At 34.8% G+C, this 18,713-nt stretch overlaps 2 protein-coding genes across 5 annotated transcripts in view; both read right to left on the bottom strand.

Annotated features, from left to right (window-relative positions):
• fam49a (family with sequence similarity 49 member A) overlaps nt 1-10,909 on the bottom strand; it is a 28,229-nt gene extending 17,320 nt beyond the window's left edge. Inside the window, 1 exon segment of the mRNA XM_051139201.1 lies at nt 10,738-10,909. The gene's annotated coding sequence lies outside the window, so the exon portion shown is untranslated.
• Nucleotides 10,910-12,106: 1,197 nt separating this feature from the next.
• On the bottom strand, nt 12,107-17,290 carry fbxo16 (F-box protein 16). Of its 4 annotated transcripts, none has more exons than XM_051139172.1 (9): nt 17,175-17,290; nt 16,892-17,017; nt 16,701-16,736; nt 16,412-16,618; nt 15,930-16,094; nt 14,022-14,278; nt 13,613-13,706; nt 13,113-13,341; nt 12,107-12,544 (listed from the first exon to the last, which is right to left on the bottom strand). In XM_051139172.1, the coding sequence occupies exons 2-9, from the start codon at nt 16,970-16,972 to the stop codon at nt 12,516-12,518; spliced, it is 1,098 nt and encodes a 365-aa protein (XP_050995129.1). In that variant the 5' UTR covers nt 16,973-17,017; nt 17,175-17,290; the 3' UTR covers nt 12,107-12,515. The 4 variants fall into 4 exon arrangements, with proteins under 4 accessions (XP_050995129.1, XP_050995127.1, XP_050995130.1 ...); XM_051139170.1 differs by having other exon boundaries at nt 16,892-17,034; nt 17,175-17,279; XM_051139173.1 differs by having other exon boundaries at nt 12,107-12,526; nt 16,892-17,034; nt 17,175-17,279.
• Between the last annotated feature and the right edge of the window lie 1,423 nt (nt 17,291-18,713).

Genomic DNA, 18,713 nt, shown 5'->3' with positions numbered 1-18,713 from the left:
TCATGTGGTTGTGTGCATCACATACAGCACATTTTAATGTATTATAAAAACATTTAAAAAAAATTAATGGTTTATAGAAGTAGCTGCTTATATTAAACCCACATAAGAGTAGATTAATCTAGACTCTTACCTGACTGTTAAAATGGCCATTCTTAGCATTTTCCACGATTTGGTTCTTCTTATTAATTTTATTTCTATTTTTTTTCGTACGAGCAGCATGCATAAGATTGGTGCGCAAATGGTAGCTCGGTTAGGTCAAAAAACACATGAGGAGAAGCTTTGGGATAATACAACATCTGCAAACAGACATTTGCATTTGGACGGGATCAGCCAAATTAGGTTTGCCAAAAAACTAGGGATGTAACGATATTATCAATATCGTGATATCACTATAGCAAAAATGTCTCAATATTATCGTGGTCACATGACGATATGAAACTATAGGTCTTTTGAGCAAAAAGTGCAGTTTTTAATATATTTAAACTTCTTATTATAAAATATAAGGTCTTTAAAGTTGTATTTTGGGACATTATGCTCTGACACAGTATGTGTCAAACGAACTAAAACCGAAAACGCAACATGGCCTAATCCCTTCATCAAGTCTGCTCGTTTCGAAGCGAAGTGCGCACTTCGTTTAGGTGATCAGCTTGTGATCCGATGTTTTTCACACCTCAGAACATCTCAGTTCAGAGTGAATAAATGCAGTGAACTCGTTTATTGCATGTGCTGTGAGTTTAGCATGCATCTGGGAATGAAACAGTTACCAATTATGCTGTATTTTAATCGCAGCAGATGATTACAGCATTTCACTAGATTGGTAGTGAGACTTGTTTTTGTAAGCCTATTTTCACTGAAGCTGGAGTTTTCCTTCAAAATAAAAACTCTCCTGCTGTATTGCTGACAGCTAGCGGTTTAAATGAGTAACGTTACTGCAGTCCAAATTCAAAATATCTCTTTCAAGTGTAGAAATTAGGAAAGTAGTATTGTAATTTCCCTACTGTAGTGTAAAACAAAAATTATATATGTATGAAATATTCATTTTCATTTATTTTGCAGTGCATATGTTTCACAATATATGGCTATTACTGTCATTGTTGTTATTATTCTTATTATCATATTCTAATTTGTTTGGCTTCATAAAACACCAGTGTGAATGTAATCTAGACTGAGTATATCACAAATAAATAAAATGAAAGTTCTGGTACAAGTCAATTCACTGACTTTTTCTAACTTTTTTCTAGAGTTTTCTTAGTTAAGAACATGGGTTGGAGCTCTTATTTTTAACTCTCAAAGTGCATTATGTAGAAGAATTTAACTTTAAAATGTACAAAAAAAAAAATTATTCATTCGTCTTTTTTTTTTTTTTTTTTAAATATCACAATATTATTGTATCATGAGATTTTGATAACGTTACATCCCTACAAAAAACACTAGGTAATTTGCTCTGGAATTTTTACAGAGTTTGTGTGAGAAAAACACAATAAACAAGACAATTAACGAGACTGAAAAATAGACTAGTGTCTGTAATTACTAAAGCATAGAAGACTTCCGTATACACACAGAAACTCAGATCTTGACAACTACTTGTCAAAAGTTATTAAAACTTTATTAAGGAATATCACAATACTTCTTCCATATTTTAATTTTAACAGTAAACCCCTACTGTACAACATTTTGCATGGCAAAAAAATAAAAGGAATAATTACAGTTTCATTTGACTACATTTTAAAATGCGCACCAAACAGTTAATATTTTATTGCTTCAATTACGACCATTTTGATAATAACTTTGTATTAAATCATAATGCTCTCCCTGTAATGTAAAACTTTTAATAAATTCTTGAGGAATTCAATTCATTAGATTTGCTTTTTGATGGTTATAATTTAAACCATTAAAACTGAATCCAGCTAAATTTAAAAGGAAAACAAAGAATTTTGTGGAAGAAAAAAAAGAAAGATTTTATAGGGTTTTGTTGCTCATTGTCATGGATGCTGTGTCTTTAACTTTGCCAGCCATGTCTATTTTAGATAATTATGCTACACCCTCATACTGTTTGTCAGAACACCTACACTTCCAGACTCCTAAATTAAACAGCATATACCTTCACAATGTTACTAAATTGCATCATTCTTTTAAATAATGCTGGTTTTCAACAAATTTGCTCTGTAACTGTAGTAGAACTTGTGTTTGTAAATACAACTCAAATCTAAAGCTTTCCAACTACACAGGGTGGTCTAAAGCATAATAAAATATTTAACACCAGTCTAGTGCATAAAGGTCAGTGAGCCGCGCTTAAACCTGCTTCTTGAATGAACACACACCATCAGATGTGATATTCTGCATCAACAGACTAAAAGGCCTGTCATAATAAAAGGCTTTGACTTCTTCAACCAAGAGACTTGTAAAGAGCATAAAAGGCTAAAAGGCAGAAGGGCTGCTCCACCCTATACACTATAACATAACAGAGACACCACAGGGCGAGACCTCATGGTTTCATCCATTTTTAAAGACCTCTCTGTTTTGACTGTGGAGGACAGCAAACCTAAAATTGGGTTAAGAGAACTGTGCCTCCCTCGGGCTGCAGGAAATGTGACTGAGGCTTGAAGGAGGCTGGTTGATTTTTGCCCCTACATGGGCATTGGTGGGCGGGCAATGTGGCAAGAGGCAGGGCGACATAAACACTGCCACAATAGCTGCCTTGCTTCCTCTGCCGTAACACCGTGCTCAATAGGGTCATGAGGGGTGGAGCAACACTTCCAAAACAACGCATCCCATTCAAACACCACATATCCACCTCGGGTCCTAACAGTATGAATGTTTATAGTGTCTGAAGAAATTTAGATCATTCAGATAATGGCTTCTCTTCACTTAAGTAGGAAAAACTTCATCTAGTCAACGTTCTTGGCATTTTGGAATATCGGGCACAGGAAAAGAGTGTGGAAAACACAAAACAGCCTCAGTGCGTAAACCAATGGGGGTTTGGTATTCAGAGACAGTCTCCACAGCTTGTCATAAAGCGTGTAGGACTCGGAGGCGTACAATTCTTCTTACAGCCTGAATAGCACTTCTGTTCTGTGATCTAAGCATCTCAAAAGCATTGAAATACAAAGATCCATGTCGTAGAATACATGGGGAGAGAGGGTCTTCACTGCCCTTCGAGCATAATTTAAGCATGTACTCACTGTCTCACAACTAGGACTGCACGATTAATCAAAATAAAAAAAAAATTGCAACTTCTTTTAGTACGATTATCAAATTGCTCAGGCTTTCAAATAAAGAAATAAACGCAAAGCGTGTTTTAGAGTAAAGTCTGGCACTTTGGGCTTTCAAATGATTAACTGCGATTAAATCGCATGCAAAATAAAAGTTTGTGTTTACATAATCTATGCGTGAGTACTGTGTATATTTATGTATGTATGTATGTATATATAAATACACACTTGCATGTATAAAATATTTACATGTATATATAATTTAAAATTATATATAAATATACATAGATTAATGTGTATGTAGTTAATTAATTACGATGAATCGTTTGACAGCCCTAGTGGCACTATTAGGGGTCAACCGATATGTGTTTTTCAGGGGTGATGCCGATACCGTTTATTACAGATCAACAACTAGGCTGATAACCGATATTTTGAACCAATATGTCTGGTGTAAAAATGACAATTAATGTCAAAATTAGGAATAACAAGGGCTCTGACAAAAACACTCTTTTTAAATGCTTTTAAATCATTTCATCTGCAAATCGGTTTTGAAAATGACCAATACCGATAACCATAAAAATGCTTAATATCGTTGGCGATAATCAGCCAGACTGATAATCAATCGACCCCTAGGCACTATGTTCTTTTCCACACTAGCAACTCATGATCCAGTATTTTGTTTTTTTAATAATGTGCATTTAAGAATAATTAATGAGAAGCACTTATAAACCAGCAGTTGTCAAGCAAAATATATGCGCGATGGTTTAACGTTTTAAAATAAACAGATCAAGACAACCATAAATATTAGCATTGTAATTTTACAGTTGTACTGCAAAATAGAATTAAAGTGTTTTTCTTGAATACCCCCTTTTTTAGTATAATTTTATGTATTTTTACTCAGTAATAATAACAACGATTTAAAAAAATATTATTATTATTTTATAGTTGTATTGATATAATCACAAAATTCTTGGCCAAAATCTGCAGCCCTAAATCGCAATTAAATGACTGTTTCAGGGAAAAAAATCTGTTTGATTTTACTCCCTGTGAAGCCATAAATATTTGTATTGTAATTATACAATTGTACTGCAAAATTATTTATAATATTTCTCTTAACCATTCAATTTTTTTATTTTACAGTAAAATATAAGAAAAGCATTATTTAAAATGTTTTTACTTAGAAATAAGACCAAAGATGTTAAAAAAAAAAAAAAAAAAAACATAATTAGCAGCCCTAAATCACATTTAAAACAGTTTCAGAAATGTTTGACAAATGTCAAAAACAGTTTGATTTTACTCCCAAATTGTGCAGCCCAACTTACAAAAAAGGCTGTAGGTTTGTGACACATACACACACAAACCTTCTGAGCTCATGGACTCATATGTAATTGTCATGACTCTATGGTATGTTCAAAAACCACTAGCTTAAAAAAATAAAAATCAGAAAAAACACTAATTATTCACCAAGCATACTAGCATTTGTTGCAAAAAAGGGGTTAAACCTGTTATTAGCTTTGTATCTATTTTGGATTCCTGACTGACTCTATCAGAAAAAGAAATATCTGGGTCATGGAGACTTCATGAAAAAATTCATTGTTTCTTGGTGTCACAGGAAAAAAAGCATTTGGTATTTGGCTAAGCTTCCTGTCCAGATAAACACATAGCAACAAATAAACTGTGAAGCACGGACCAGGTTACATACATTTAAAAAAAGTGAGTCCAAATTAAAGACAGAAAGAGAGATGGAGAGAGAGAAAGAATATCTGGGCTATGATACATTTCATTCACACAGTGCTTCCACAGACTGTTACCATGGACAAAAACACCATAAATCTAAATTCCAGCAGCTGCTCAACTGAACGAAAAAGTAGCATCACTGAGAAGAGCCAGACAACTCAGACGGCCAAGGTTACAGTCAAGTTCAAATGCCAGCTGAGGAGTCAGGTCTGGAAACACTCCAACTCACAGTATGCACAGTTATCACCTACAAGATCGCCTGCAGCTAACAAAACCATGCTTGTGTTCTCAGGCACTACAGTACAGCTACAAGCTTTTGCAAACATCATACTTAATATATTATGTAAAAATATTACCAGTGGTTTCTGCAATCATAGCATTTCAAATAAGCTACTTCCCCTGCGAATAACCTCAGCATAATCGCCTCTCAGACACAGGGAGGAAATAAAAGTGTGAAACTAGCAGGAAGTCTGTCGAAAGTGAAAAACAGAAAACATCACACCGGTGTTGCACAATACAGTATATTTCAGAACATCACAGTTAAGACCCAGGCCAGCAATTTATTTACTTCTTGTCAATATTAAGCATCATGCATACCTAATAATAGACATTCAAATCAAATCAGGCTACTGGATTTTTCTGTATTAGTTGAATCTCCCAGCTAGTGTTGTCAAAAGACCCGGTACTTCGGTACCAAGTCGGTACTAAAAAAAATTAAATGTTACGGTACCAGGTTTTCTTAAGTACCGGTGGTACCGAGCACCCGGTCAACCCGGTTCTTGCTGCGCTATCCGAAAAGTGCGCACTGTGCAGTTGCGTCTTCTTCATAAAAGCACAAGACATGGCGACCGGTGGTGCTGCTGATGCGGCTGCTCGGAATCCGCTTGTTGTAAAGAAAGGAGGAAGGAGCCACGTGTGGAAATATTTTGTATTTGCGACTGATGACAAGGGCAACATCATAGATCATCAGAAACCCATTTGTAAACGGTGTCATCGAAGTTCTCTCTCAAAAGGAGGAAATACATCAAACTTAATAAAACACCTCAAAGACCGACACCCAGATTTAATGAAAGTTCAAGCAGGTAAGTTTTAATTTAATTTTATATTAAGAGCTTTCGTTATAAAAATTATACCTTAAATAAACATCGCCATTTGCTTAGTTAATCGTTATCATAAGCGCGGCTAATGCTAACGAGTATAAACTTCTTTATTAAGTGTTTAATGCTTCTATAGCGTTTATTCAAAAACAAACAAACAAACAAACAACAAAAAAAAAAACAGGACATGATAGTGTACTATTTTTACACACCTGAGGCTTTTAAATGACCTGTGTAGCTAAAATATGTGTTAGAGAACAAATGTTAAAATCGGTCAATCAGAAAAGCAGTTCTAGGCTATAAAATATAGTTCGCGCAGTTTGATTAAATAAAAGTACAGTCAAATGCAGTCCTGTATAGTTTGGTAAAAGATACCATTCATTAACATGACTTAATATATTATCTAACCTCAAGTTACAGTGAGTGAACATTAATTAATGTGTGTGAATGTTATTTTATACAAACATTTGATCGTTCATGTTTGTTCATTGTGCGTTAAATAATGTCAGCAGATACAACTTATTAATACATTTTGAAATTAAGAAGAAATTGCTATGTAACACTTGTTTATTAAGTCATGTTAAATGGAATCTTTTTGTAAAGTGTTTTTAATACTACAGTTTCCGTCTGTGTAACATTGATATCATACACTCAATATAAGTAATCTTATCTAAATTTATTTTAAAAAGCTGAGGTTTGTTATTTACTGAAAAGTTGTATATAAAGTTCTGTTTAGCTGGTGTCAATCTAATGTTGCATTTAGTCAGACTCAGCCCATTGTTTTACTTAAGTATATTATATTTTCCTTTTACAGCTGCAGGCTGAAGAAGACCACAAACCACAAATTCACATGTATGGATCAAGTGCTAGTTTATACAGTGAAAAATGGGGATTCCAGCAAAAGCTTCATCACCTCAGCCCAAAATACCAGCTTCCAAGTCAAAACTTCGTTTTATTTTTGTTTGTTATAAATAAAAATAGTGTGTTGTTCAGTTCATGTTTTTGTGTTTTGATTTGGTACCGAAATTGGTACCGAGAACCGTGGATTTTCACTGGTATTGGTACCGAATACTGAAATTTTGGTACCGTGACAACACTACTCCCAGCAGCAATCTGCTGATGAACACACAGAAATATGTGAGTGTTTACTAAAGTTCAGTTACTAAGCATATTATGAGTCTGAGTCCATCTGCTTCAAGCCAACAAATCCAGTAACTGAACTGCAGATCCTCTTGTACAAAAACAATAAGCCAGATAATACCAAGCGTAGTCAGGAAAACACACACATCCACACAGTCACTCAGCTATCTTTTAAATACATACAAACCAAAAAAACAACAACAATGCAACTAATAGGACTAAACACTAGTGGGGAACCGGAAATCGCATTTTTAACTGAATCTACACTAATCGCTTAAAGTTTGGGATCAGTAAGACTTGTAATGTTTTTTAAAGAAGTCTCTCATCTCATCAAGACTGCATTTATTTGATCAAAATTAAAAATAAATACTGCAAAATGTTATTAAAATTAAAAATAATGATTTTTACCTTAATATACTTTAAAATATAATTTATTCCTGTGATGCGAAGCTGAATTTTCATCAGCTGTTAGTCCAGTTATAAGTGTCACATGATCCTTCAGAAATCATTCTAATATACTGATTTATTATCAGTGCTGGAAACAGTTTTTGCTTAATATTTTTTTAGAACATGTGATACTTTTTTTTTTCAGGATTCTTTGATGAATAAAAAGTTAAAATGGACAGAAATCTTTTCTAACAATATACAGTACTGTTCAAAAGTTTGGGGTCAGTATTTTTTTTTCTTTTTTTTTTTTTTTTTTGGAAAAAAAAAAAAAAAGTATAATTTTATTCACCAGGATGTTTTAAATTATTAAAGTGATTGTGATAAATTTACATTGTTAAAAAAGATTTATATTTTGATGAAATGCTGTTCTTTTTAACTTGTTATTTATCAAAGAATCCTGAAAAAAAAAGAATCACAGATTCCACAAAGATATTTTACATTGATAATTCTAATAATAAATCAGCATATTAGAATGATTTCTGAAGGATCATGTGACACTTAAGTAAGCTTTGCATTACAGGGATAAATTATATTTCAGTCTTACTGATTCCAAACTTTTAACAGAAATGCATTTATTGTTTTCTGTAGCTTTAACAGTACAGCATGAAAATAACAATACCAAGCTCATAGGTTTGATTCCCAGGGAAAGCAACAACTGATCAAATGTGAACGTGTACCTTAAATGCAACGTAATTTGCATTGGATAACTGTAAACTTAATTATTTTCTATGGCCAATAACCAACAAATGTCAGATATTTTTTAGGATTCAAACTATTTTATCTAAATAAATAAAAAATAAACTAAACTAAAATCAACTGATACAATGCAACAAGTAAGTGATCATAACATAAAAGATTTTTTAATGATTACATTTACCAGACAGTTATTAAATTATTAGTGATTTTAAAAAAAATTAATTGAAGTTTTTAAGTGAGCAGCAAATGTAATGCATGTAAAAATACAGGAAACGAGCAGCACCAATTACATGTCTATCAACCAAAACATTACATTACAAAATCTCTTCCAATAACCAGTATGATACAGTGCATCCTTAATTTTTTTTTTTCATGATGTAATGATAACAATGTACTGATGTAATCATCTAATCAGCTTTGAAAGCTTGACAAATCATGAGTAGTCTAATCCAATTAAACATAGAAAACCCTGGACGGCTAAAACAACTGAAAGTGCATCCTGTTTTGCTGCTACACATGCACTGTATTGAACAGACAAACGACCTCTGTGGATTAACAAGTGATTTTACACATGCCTTGTTGCCAGCTGGATGAGGCAGCAGAGGCCTTTTGGACGACACACAATGTATTTACACACTGCCAAAACGCTGCACATTCACTACAACCATTTGCACTCCCTTTCGCGATCTTTCGCATGCTCTGCCACCGTGCTCGGGCATGGCATGGGATGCCTATCAAAGCCTGAAAAAGGAAAATGACTCAGATCAATCAATTAGCTACTCAGCACGGATGGGCTTGAAAACAAATGCAGCACATGTGGAGTGAAATGCACACTATTTTAGGCCTTTTTCTTAGATATTGTTCTTTTCAGATCTAAGGACAAAAAAAAGCTTAAGCCAACAGTCTATGATCAGGGAAAATACAGAAAGGAATTTCATGCAGTTTTGCATGGGTAATATTACTGTAAGAGGAAATACTTGGCCACAAAAAGTACACCATTATCAATCTCCAGGTGCTTCTGTGTTTTTCTAACCACAATGAAAACTCTGTCAGGATAGGAGACTGGTCAAACTACCCTGAAATAAGATCCTTGTCATTTCAAAAGATATCGTGCAAAGCCATGCCCAGAGGCTCAACCAGCATGCAGAGCACCGCAGCTGTCGCCATCCGTCTGGCAGCAGGCAGCATTTCACAATGATCTGGGAAAACAATAATAAATCTAAAAACCCTCTGGCTGTCCAGAGAAGCACAAAAACTGACTGTAGCATTGAAGAAACTGAAAGAGAAGTATGTCAGCAATTTAGAGAAACGCTTCAAACTATGGGGATGTCCTCCTAACTGGCACTCCATCAGTTCCTGTACAGGATCCAACGGGTGGGATTTTAGTTTCTCAGCTCTCCTGAGTGTCAGTAAAGGAACAGCTGTTGTGGCTTGAGGTTGACAATAACAACCTGGAGCTTAGTACTTTGAAAGAAGCTTTATACTGAGAAATACAATTGTATAAAGCTACATTTAGTGGATGACTGGAATGCTAGCATTTCGGACATTTAAACACCCAACAACAGAAGCAAACGAAAACTATGCAAAAAATCTGCACAGAGCAGTTGTCTGAAGTAAAAAATCTTGCATTTAGCAGACTCATTTAGCTCAAAGTAACCTAAAGTAAAGTTAAATGCTTTACTGCACCAAGATATTACTTGGATTCAACAATATCAGCAGTCTATAACCTATTTACTAAAGAAAACACAAATGTATCACATATCACTTTGAGATATGATGCTTTTGAAATCCTAATTTCCATTTAAAAGATGTAAAATCAGATACAGACGTGTTTTTGAATAAACAGCAAGCTGATAAAGCGTTGGCAGTTAAACACCGTTGCTCGCAAGATACTGCCAACTGACAACTCAATTTAACCGCCAGCGGGTGGGCTTCACTATAATATACTAGTAGACTAATAAAACACACAGATGAGAAAGTACATAAATTTAGTATAGACACATAATCTGTGACGATTTAACGTCCTTTAAAACTTTCTAAAAAGTTTTTATAATAACGGTTCTCGCACAAACAGACACCGAATAAATCACTGAGAAGCACTAACGCATTTCTCTACGATTTAAACCGTTCTGACTGAGGTTTAAATGTTAAAATATTCTCGTTTCCGTTGAAAATAAGTATAAACAAAACTTTTGCTAAAAGAATGAAAGACTTACTTTTTCTACAATAAGCTGGAGTCACACTTCCTGCGGCTTTTGGGAAAATTGAGTCGTTTGACAGAAAGCTAGAACACGAGCTAACGCACTTTTGGCGCTGACTATTGTGAATACAAGCTTGTGGACGAATGAACGCTTTCCCCCATGTTTAATAAAAAGCTAGACACAGTTATATAGTCATATTATACTTACCAGTAGATTCCGCAAATACAGTTTTTCCAGGGATTTTACTTCACTGTCAACTCTACGGAGTCAACCCCCGGCCAGCTCCACCTTCGCTTTCCTACTTCAGTTTGACTCAGTCAACTGTGTACGAGAGAGTACGAGATATTACAGCCAAAGAGCCAGCCGCGTGAACACAGCGACAGGCGCTCTGATTCAAAATGGCCACCTGACAGGCAAGCCTTCAAAATAAAAGTCCCGCTTCAATAGCGTTTTGTTTACCACAACTATGAACGACTATTCAGAAAAAAACGTTTTGAGATAATGACAGAAAAAATGAAAAACAGTGGTCATTTTTTGTTCAGGTGTATGCACACGTTGTGTAAGGCTTTATATGGTTAAAAGAGTAGGCGAGTTGAAAATAAAGTTTTTATCCACCCTTTTCTTTCCGTTTGAGTGGGTGCAGCCACTTGTAAATTGTATGGGTCTGACGTCCAGTCTCATCAGCGTCCAGCTATTTTTAGCTGTACAAAACAGCTCGTTTTGCTGCTTGATATTGCAAGTTGGTGTGTCTTACCATGTTAATTATGAGCACACTGGTTTGTAGTGCAAACAGTTTTACCATTTACTGCACGTTGTTATTCTTCTCATCGTTTCCCTATAGCGGATAATGAACCTGAAGTCTCACCCATAGGCTTACTTCCGCATTTAAGAAAAAGGTGTATGGAGTGGTTTCACAACGTCATCAATTGGCCATATTGGCGGCAAAGAATGTAAACAATGCCACTGAACTGAATGGAACTCGCATATTTTGCTGATTATTACTCCTGAAAATGGTCAGTTATTGTCAAGTTTTAGACTGTACGAATCGGTCAGGCCGGGAAAAACATATGGAGTATAATAGACTGCCAAAAGTTATAACAAATCAAGGAGAAGAGTGCAAAAACTGTCCCTAAAAACTGAAACCAAAATTTCCGGGGCAAGAATCCTGACAACATTCGTGTTTGTTCTATTCAGTTATGTTTAGGTAGGTGAAATAATAGGCTAATATCTTAATACTGCTCATATGTATCTTTACCACCTATTAACTTTAGTATGTCAAAATATTGCACCCTTTCCTGCTCACTAAGTCCTTCTCTATATGATTTAGCAGCTTCCACACTTTCTGTGGTTTAGACAGCATAAATTAGCAGAACAACGTATTCAGTAGTGTGTTATCCATGCAATCCATGCTGTTGTTTACATCTGAGTATCACCAGTATGGCCACGCATCCGGGTAACTGACCAAATCGTGGCGTAAGTACAAACCTTTTATACCAATGACCATTAAGTCTGTGAAAATAAGTACAGCCAGATGAGTACAGTTTTATCAGTTTAAAATATTTTAATATGGGTTAAATGTTGTATACTTGTTTAACATATTTGTTCTGTTTTTATTTTCCATGGTAAATACAGTAATCAGTTTAAAAAATCATAAACATGTTATATTTGAGAAAGCCAGATGATAAGCAATAAAAAATACATTTCAACTATTAGCTCACTCAGACTTTCTGAGCAGACAGAGACATCTAGTGGACAATAACACATTTGAGGGACTCGAGGAAGAAAAAATAATCATATAAAAACAATATGAATGCATTGTGCTTTCTCTGTCAACATAAAGTTATGACATTATTATTAATTAAGGACATGATAATAAATTAACTTTGTATGAATCACTTCAAGTCGTTCTTCGTGTTGCAATCACAACATCATCCAGTAGATGGCCTTATGTGTCAAGCTTTATTTGATTCTTCATACGTTCTCCTTCATGGCTGTCCTTCAAAAAGAGACACAGCTGAAACAGAATGATGTTCATTACAGCAATTTATGTACAAATTGTGTTACACTGTATCATGATTACTTTTCTGGCAACTTTACAAAGAGTATTTGACTACAAAACCAGTCATAAGGGTCAATTTTTCTAAAATCATCTGAAAGCTGAATAAATAAGCATTGATGTATAGGGCAATATTTGGCAGAGAACTATTTGAAAATCTGGAATCTGAAGGTGCAAAAAAAAAATCTAAATATTGAGAAAATCACCTTTAAAGTTGTCCAAATGAAGTTCTTAGCAGTGCACATTACTAATCAAAATTAAGTTTTTATTTATTTATAGTAGAAAATGTACAAAATAGCTTCATGGAACATGATCTTTACTTAATATCCTAATGATTTTTGGCATAAAAGAAAAATAGCTCATTTTGATCCATACAATGTATTGTTGGCTATTGCTACAAATATACCTGTGCTACTTAAGACTGGTTTTGAGGTCCAGATCGCATTTTACATTCTTGGTCAGGTTAGTTTAATATAAAAGCACAATATCTTATTTAAAATTAGCACTGAAAGACATATGGGCTTACTTGGTGTGCTTCTATGGGATCTCTGTGATGCACGGAGCCCCTCCTTACTCAGTCTGGGCACTGGAGGCCTTACAGGACCAGGACGTATCCCTGCATTCCATTGGGAAGTCTGGGAAAGTCTCTTTATGGACTCCTTGTTAGCCGGAAGCGCTCCTAAGTTCTGTGCTGCCCATTGCGGCCTGTTTTGGTTTTGCTTTCCTGCTGCACTGAGATCCAAGGATAAAAACATCTAGGAAAACATACAAATAAAAGCCTTGATTTATCTTATATTTCTAGTGAAAAAGTATATATGCTCAATACAATGTCTGTATCCTTCCCCCAGCAACACAGTGCCCTCTTTTTCCTCTCTGCAGCATATTTCCATGATATCCCACATATAGTCTGATCAGTATGCATGATGCCTCTTGGTTATGTCGTCTCTGGAGAATTCTTTGCATGCTGCTGCTGCTGATTTGTATGAGAATCAACAGCACAGTCACATGACAATTATATTAGCTTACCAAAGATTTGGCCTTGCGCAGCTTGTATGTTGAGCGAGATGGTGCTTTTATAGTGTCTTCCTGTCTTATTGTAGCAGTTTTTCCTTTTATGAGTCTGTAGAGATAAAGACAGCTTAGCAGTAAACAGCAGAAAATATTATGAAATGTTATTACAATTTAAAATGACTATTTTCTATTTTAATATATTTTTACATGTAATTTACTCCTGTGATGCAAAGTTGAATTTTCAGCATCATTACTCCTGTCATCAGTGTCACATGATCCTTCATAAATCATTCTAATATGCTGATTTGGTGCTTAAGAAGCATTGCTTATTGTTATTAATGTTGAAAACAGTTGTGCCGCTTAATAAAAAGTTTTACAACTGTGTATCTATTTGTGTGCAAAACAAAATAAGCTGTTCACTTACGCTTTTCTTGCATTCTCAACTGGGTCAAGGTTATCCAAATAGTTAAAGCGTATTGTGTCAGTGGGATGTCTGTCTGAGTCTCTCCACGGCGGAAGACCTTTGGCTGATTTCACTAAGCTATTCCCATCCTTGATCTTCCCATGGAGACTCGAGAGGACAGACTTCAACTCCCTGTGACCGGTCACAGGAAGTGACCTCTCCATCTTGCTGCCAACTACTTTCACCTCAGGGACAATAAACTCTTCCTTCACAGGCACCTGGAAAATGTGTGCCACAAAAAATTATACAGGTGCATCTCAATAAATTAGAATGTTGTGGAAAAGTTAATTTATTTCAGTAATTCAACTCAAATTGTGAAACTCGTGTATTAAATAAAATCAATGCACACAGACTTAAGTAGTTTTAAGTCTTTGGTTCTTTTAATTGTGATGATTTTGGCTCACATTTAACAAAAACCCACCAATTCACTATCTCAACAAATTAGAATACTTTATAAGACCAATTAAAAAAAAAACATTTTTAGTGAATTGTTGGCCTTCTGGAAAGTATGTTCATTTACTGTATATGTACTCAATACTTGGTAGGGGCTCCATTTGCTTTAATTACTGCCTCAATTTGGCGTGGCATGGAGGTGATCGGTCTGTGGCACTGATGAGGTGGTATGGAAGCCCAGGTTTCTTTGACAGTGGCCTTCAGCTCATCTGCATTTTTGGTCTCTTGTTTCTCATTTTCCTCTTGACAATACCCCATAGATTCAGGTCTGGTGAGTTTGTTGGCCAGTCAGGCACACCAACACCATGGTCATTTAACAAACTTTTGGTACTTTTGGCAGTGTGGGCAGGTGCCAAATCCTGCTGCAAAATGAAATCAGCATCTTTAAAAAGCTGGTCAGCAGAAGGAAGCATGAACTGCTCTAAAATTTCTTGGTAAACGGGTGCAGTGACTTTGGTTTTCAAAAAACACAGTGGACCAACACCAGCAGATGACATTGCACCCTAAATCATAACAGACTGTGGAAACTTAACACTGAACTTCAAGCAACTTGGGCTATGAGTTTTTCCACCCTTCCTCCAGACTCTAGGACCTTGGTTTCCAAATGAAATACAAAACTTGCTCTCATCTGAAAAGAGGACTTTGGACCACTGGGCAACAGGCCATTTCTTCTTCTCCTTAGCCGAGGTAAGACACCCCTGACGTTGTCTGTGGTTAAGGAGTGGCTTAACAAGAGGAATACGACAACTGTAGCCAAATTCCTTGACACGTCTGTGTGTGGTGGCTCTTGATGCCTTGACCTCAGCCTCAGTCAATTCCTTGTGAAGTTAACCAAAATTCTTGAATCGATTTTGCTTTACAAGCCTCTCAAGGCTGCGGTTCTCTTGGTTGGTTGTGCATCTTTTTCTTCCACACTTTTTCCTTCCACTCAACTTTCTGTTAACATGCTTGGATACAGCACTCTGTGAACAGCCAGCTTCTTTGGCAACGAATGTTTGTGGCTTCCCCTCCTTGTGAAGGGTGTCAATGACTGTCTTCTGGACAACTGTCAGATCAGCAGTCTTCCCCATGATTGTGTAGCCTAGTGAACCAAACTGAGAGACCATTTTGAAAGCTCAGGAAACCTTTGCAGGTGTTTTGAGTTGAAAAGCTGATCGGCATGTCACCATATCCTAATTTGTTGAGATAGTGAATTGGTGGCTTTTTGTTAAATGTGAGCCAAAAACATCACAATTTAAAGAACCAAAGACTTAAACTACTTCAGTCTCTGTGCATTGAATTTATTTAATACACGAGTTTCACAATTTGAGTTGAATTACTGAAATAAATTAACTTTTCCATGACATTTTAATTTATTGAGATGCACCTGTATTTATTCAAATTGATGAGACTCTTGGCCTTTGAGCAACATCTTACCTTGGGCCTGCTAATGTGAAGCTCCTGCACTGTCTCTATGTAATGCCTCTTCCATACACCTTGTTCAAATGGTGTTGGAGTAAAGGTTATGCACCAGCCTAGTTTCAAACATTTAGGCATCCATAGCTGGTCAAGCTCAGCTAGGTTTTTCCAATGCCAGCTCACCTGCAAATCAATATATAATAGCAATTAGAGAAAACACTAATGTAGTACTGTTCAAAAGTTTAGGGTGAGCTAGTATTTTACTTTAACACTCTAAACTAATACTTTCATTCAGCACAGTTGCACTAAACTGATCAAAAATGACAGTAAAGACAAGTTACCAAAAAATATGTATTTTAAATAAATGCTTTTTGTTAGTCAAAGAATTTACAAAAAATGTGTGAATGTTAGTGTATGTATAGAATATATTTTTAATCATGGCATCAAATGTTCATACAATGGCAATCATGTTTATTGGTAAATTGAATAATGACACATACCTGAGCACATCTACAGAGGCTTCGGGGGTCAAGGAATGAAAATATATAGAGTGATATGACCCTGGGAAGGACCTTAGTGAAATCGAGGGCTTCCTCTGGTACCCAGCTGCTCAGAGTCTGTCTGAGATGTTTCAGCTGGCTAACAGAGCATCTGGAGAAAAAATCTTGTAGCACCTGTTTCCGCTGGCTATCTGTCCACTTCTCAAACTGGGGCAGAGAGGAAGAGGGATTGAGCATACAACCGAAATATCAAAAACTGTGTAAATACTGCATTTTTTACATGTCTTACCCACTTTCCAAGCAAATTTCTTCTCTCTTCAAAAACCTGCAAAAGTGTTTACATTTGATAATAATCATTCTCTGCTATCATATCACTAATAGCCTATCTAAAAAAAATAAAACCTTAAGTCAACATGCTGAAACTGCAGTTCTACTAGTAAACAAAGCAGAAGCTCATATACTGTATATTGGTGCACCTACATGAGCATTGGAGAGCTGGTGATTTAGAGGTGTCCAGGTACTCAGTTTGGTCTGCATTATTGTTTTGGGAGCTTGTGGCATCTTTCATTGAAGTTCAGACGTTTGAGATTCAGCTCCTGCATAAACCTCAATCATATTATGCACTGTTAATTAAGAGCATATATCATAATCACATATCCATGCTAAGGCAAACAAATGTGCTGTGATTTTCATACTAGCAGCAACAAAATGACCTAGTCGTACAGTACATTACAGTATAGAAGAGAAAAAAAATCAAACCTACCATTTGTAGTAACGTCAACCGGAAATAGTCATGTTAGCTATCATAGCTATCATATTAAATGTTTGCTGATCTGATATTGATGGTTTGTGCTCTTCCTGCTCAGTACAGTTTACCAGTCTCCATAGCAATCCCTCTCTCTCCCTCTCACTCTGTCCCGCCTCTTTCCAAACGCTGGCTATGTTCGATTCGCAAACGATTCGTTCTTTTGAATCGGATCTTTAAAATGAATCAGTTGAAAATAAAAACAATTTACAAAACCGAGAGAACTGATGGGATGGGACGAAAGTAAATTACTAACCGAATAGCATAAATGTTACAAATAAAAAGTATTATTTATAGCATACAGTTTTACTTTTAATTTAATTTGGTTGTATTTAAGTTTTATCAACATGAAATGTGTTTACAAGTTGACTTTTTTTCCGAATTGTATTAATATGAGCAAAAGCTTTGTCATTTGAGAGGTGTAAAGTAATTTTAGTATTGTTTAACGTTAATGCTAATTATTATTAGGTTCTAAATTAATTCATGTTTTTAATAGCAGAATTGCTGGAACAAACTGGTTTGGGACATGTGAACGTACTAAATATTTTTATTAATTGAAAAAAGTTATAAATATAAAGTTTAGAATAATTTTATGCAATAATAAACAAGAATAACCTCAACATTTAAATACAACATTGGATGGCAGCATAAATAAAGGAAGGAAGACAATTTATAAGGAAACAAGGATATAAGAAAGAAAAAAGTTAAAAAAAAAAAAAGTACAAAGGTAGTAATTCAGTTTACGTAACATTCAACAGATCATTATACAGTTTTACAAATTTGACACTTTTTATTAATATTTTAATGTCATAATTAGGTAGTAAAAGTCACAAAGAAAATTATTTAATTTGGGTAATGTTGAGGAAGATTTACATTTATAAATATGATATTTTGCCAATAAAATAAATACATTTTCTATATATTCTATTTTATATTTACAATGAGAAAAATAGAATATATCACACACAGATAAATCAATTTGTAAATTTAATTCTGAAGCAAGGAATTTGTACAAGAAAAGATCAATTGACAAGAAAAGATGAATTGACTCAGTACTGAAATTACAGAAATTACAATTCAAATGAGCATTACCAAATTTTGACGCAATCTTATTAGTGGGGTATATATTATGCACATTTTTAATGTAGTTTAACTTTGTTGGGAACAATTTAAATAATTTAAAAGTTAAAATGTATAAGGTAACCATGCTTTTTCCCAATTAATCTTATCTGTTGAAGAATTCCAAAAAAAAAAATAATAATAATAATAATAATAATAAACATTTCTTAGCATTTTCTTACTACATTTTGGGTTGTAAATACTTTTGTCTTTAACCAAAAAAAATCTGCTCACAGTTTAGAACACAGACATAATGAATACGTATATATTTATGTTATATATATATATATATATATATATATATTATATATTGTGTATTTATATATGTCTATGGTTTAGAAAAAAATACCACGCTGCGACCACTCGGTGACGTAATTA

The sequence above is a fragment of the Labeo rohita genome, chromosome 20, assembly GCF_022985175.1.
Source record: "Labeo rohita strain BAU-BD-2019 chromosome 20, IGBB_LRoh.1.0, whole genome shotgun sequence".
Lineage (NCBI taxonomy): Eukaryota > Metazoa > Chordata > Actinopteri > Cypriniformes > Cyprinidae > Labeo > Labeo rohita.
Note: the sequence above shows the minus strand (reverse complement) of the source record. Positions and strands in the feature narration are given on the sequence as shown.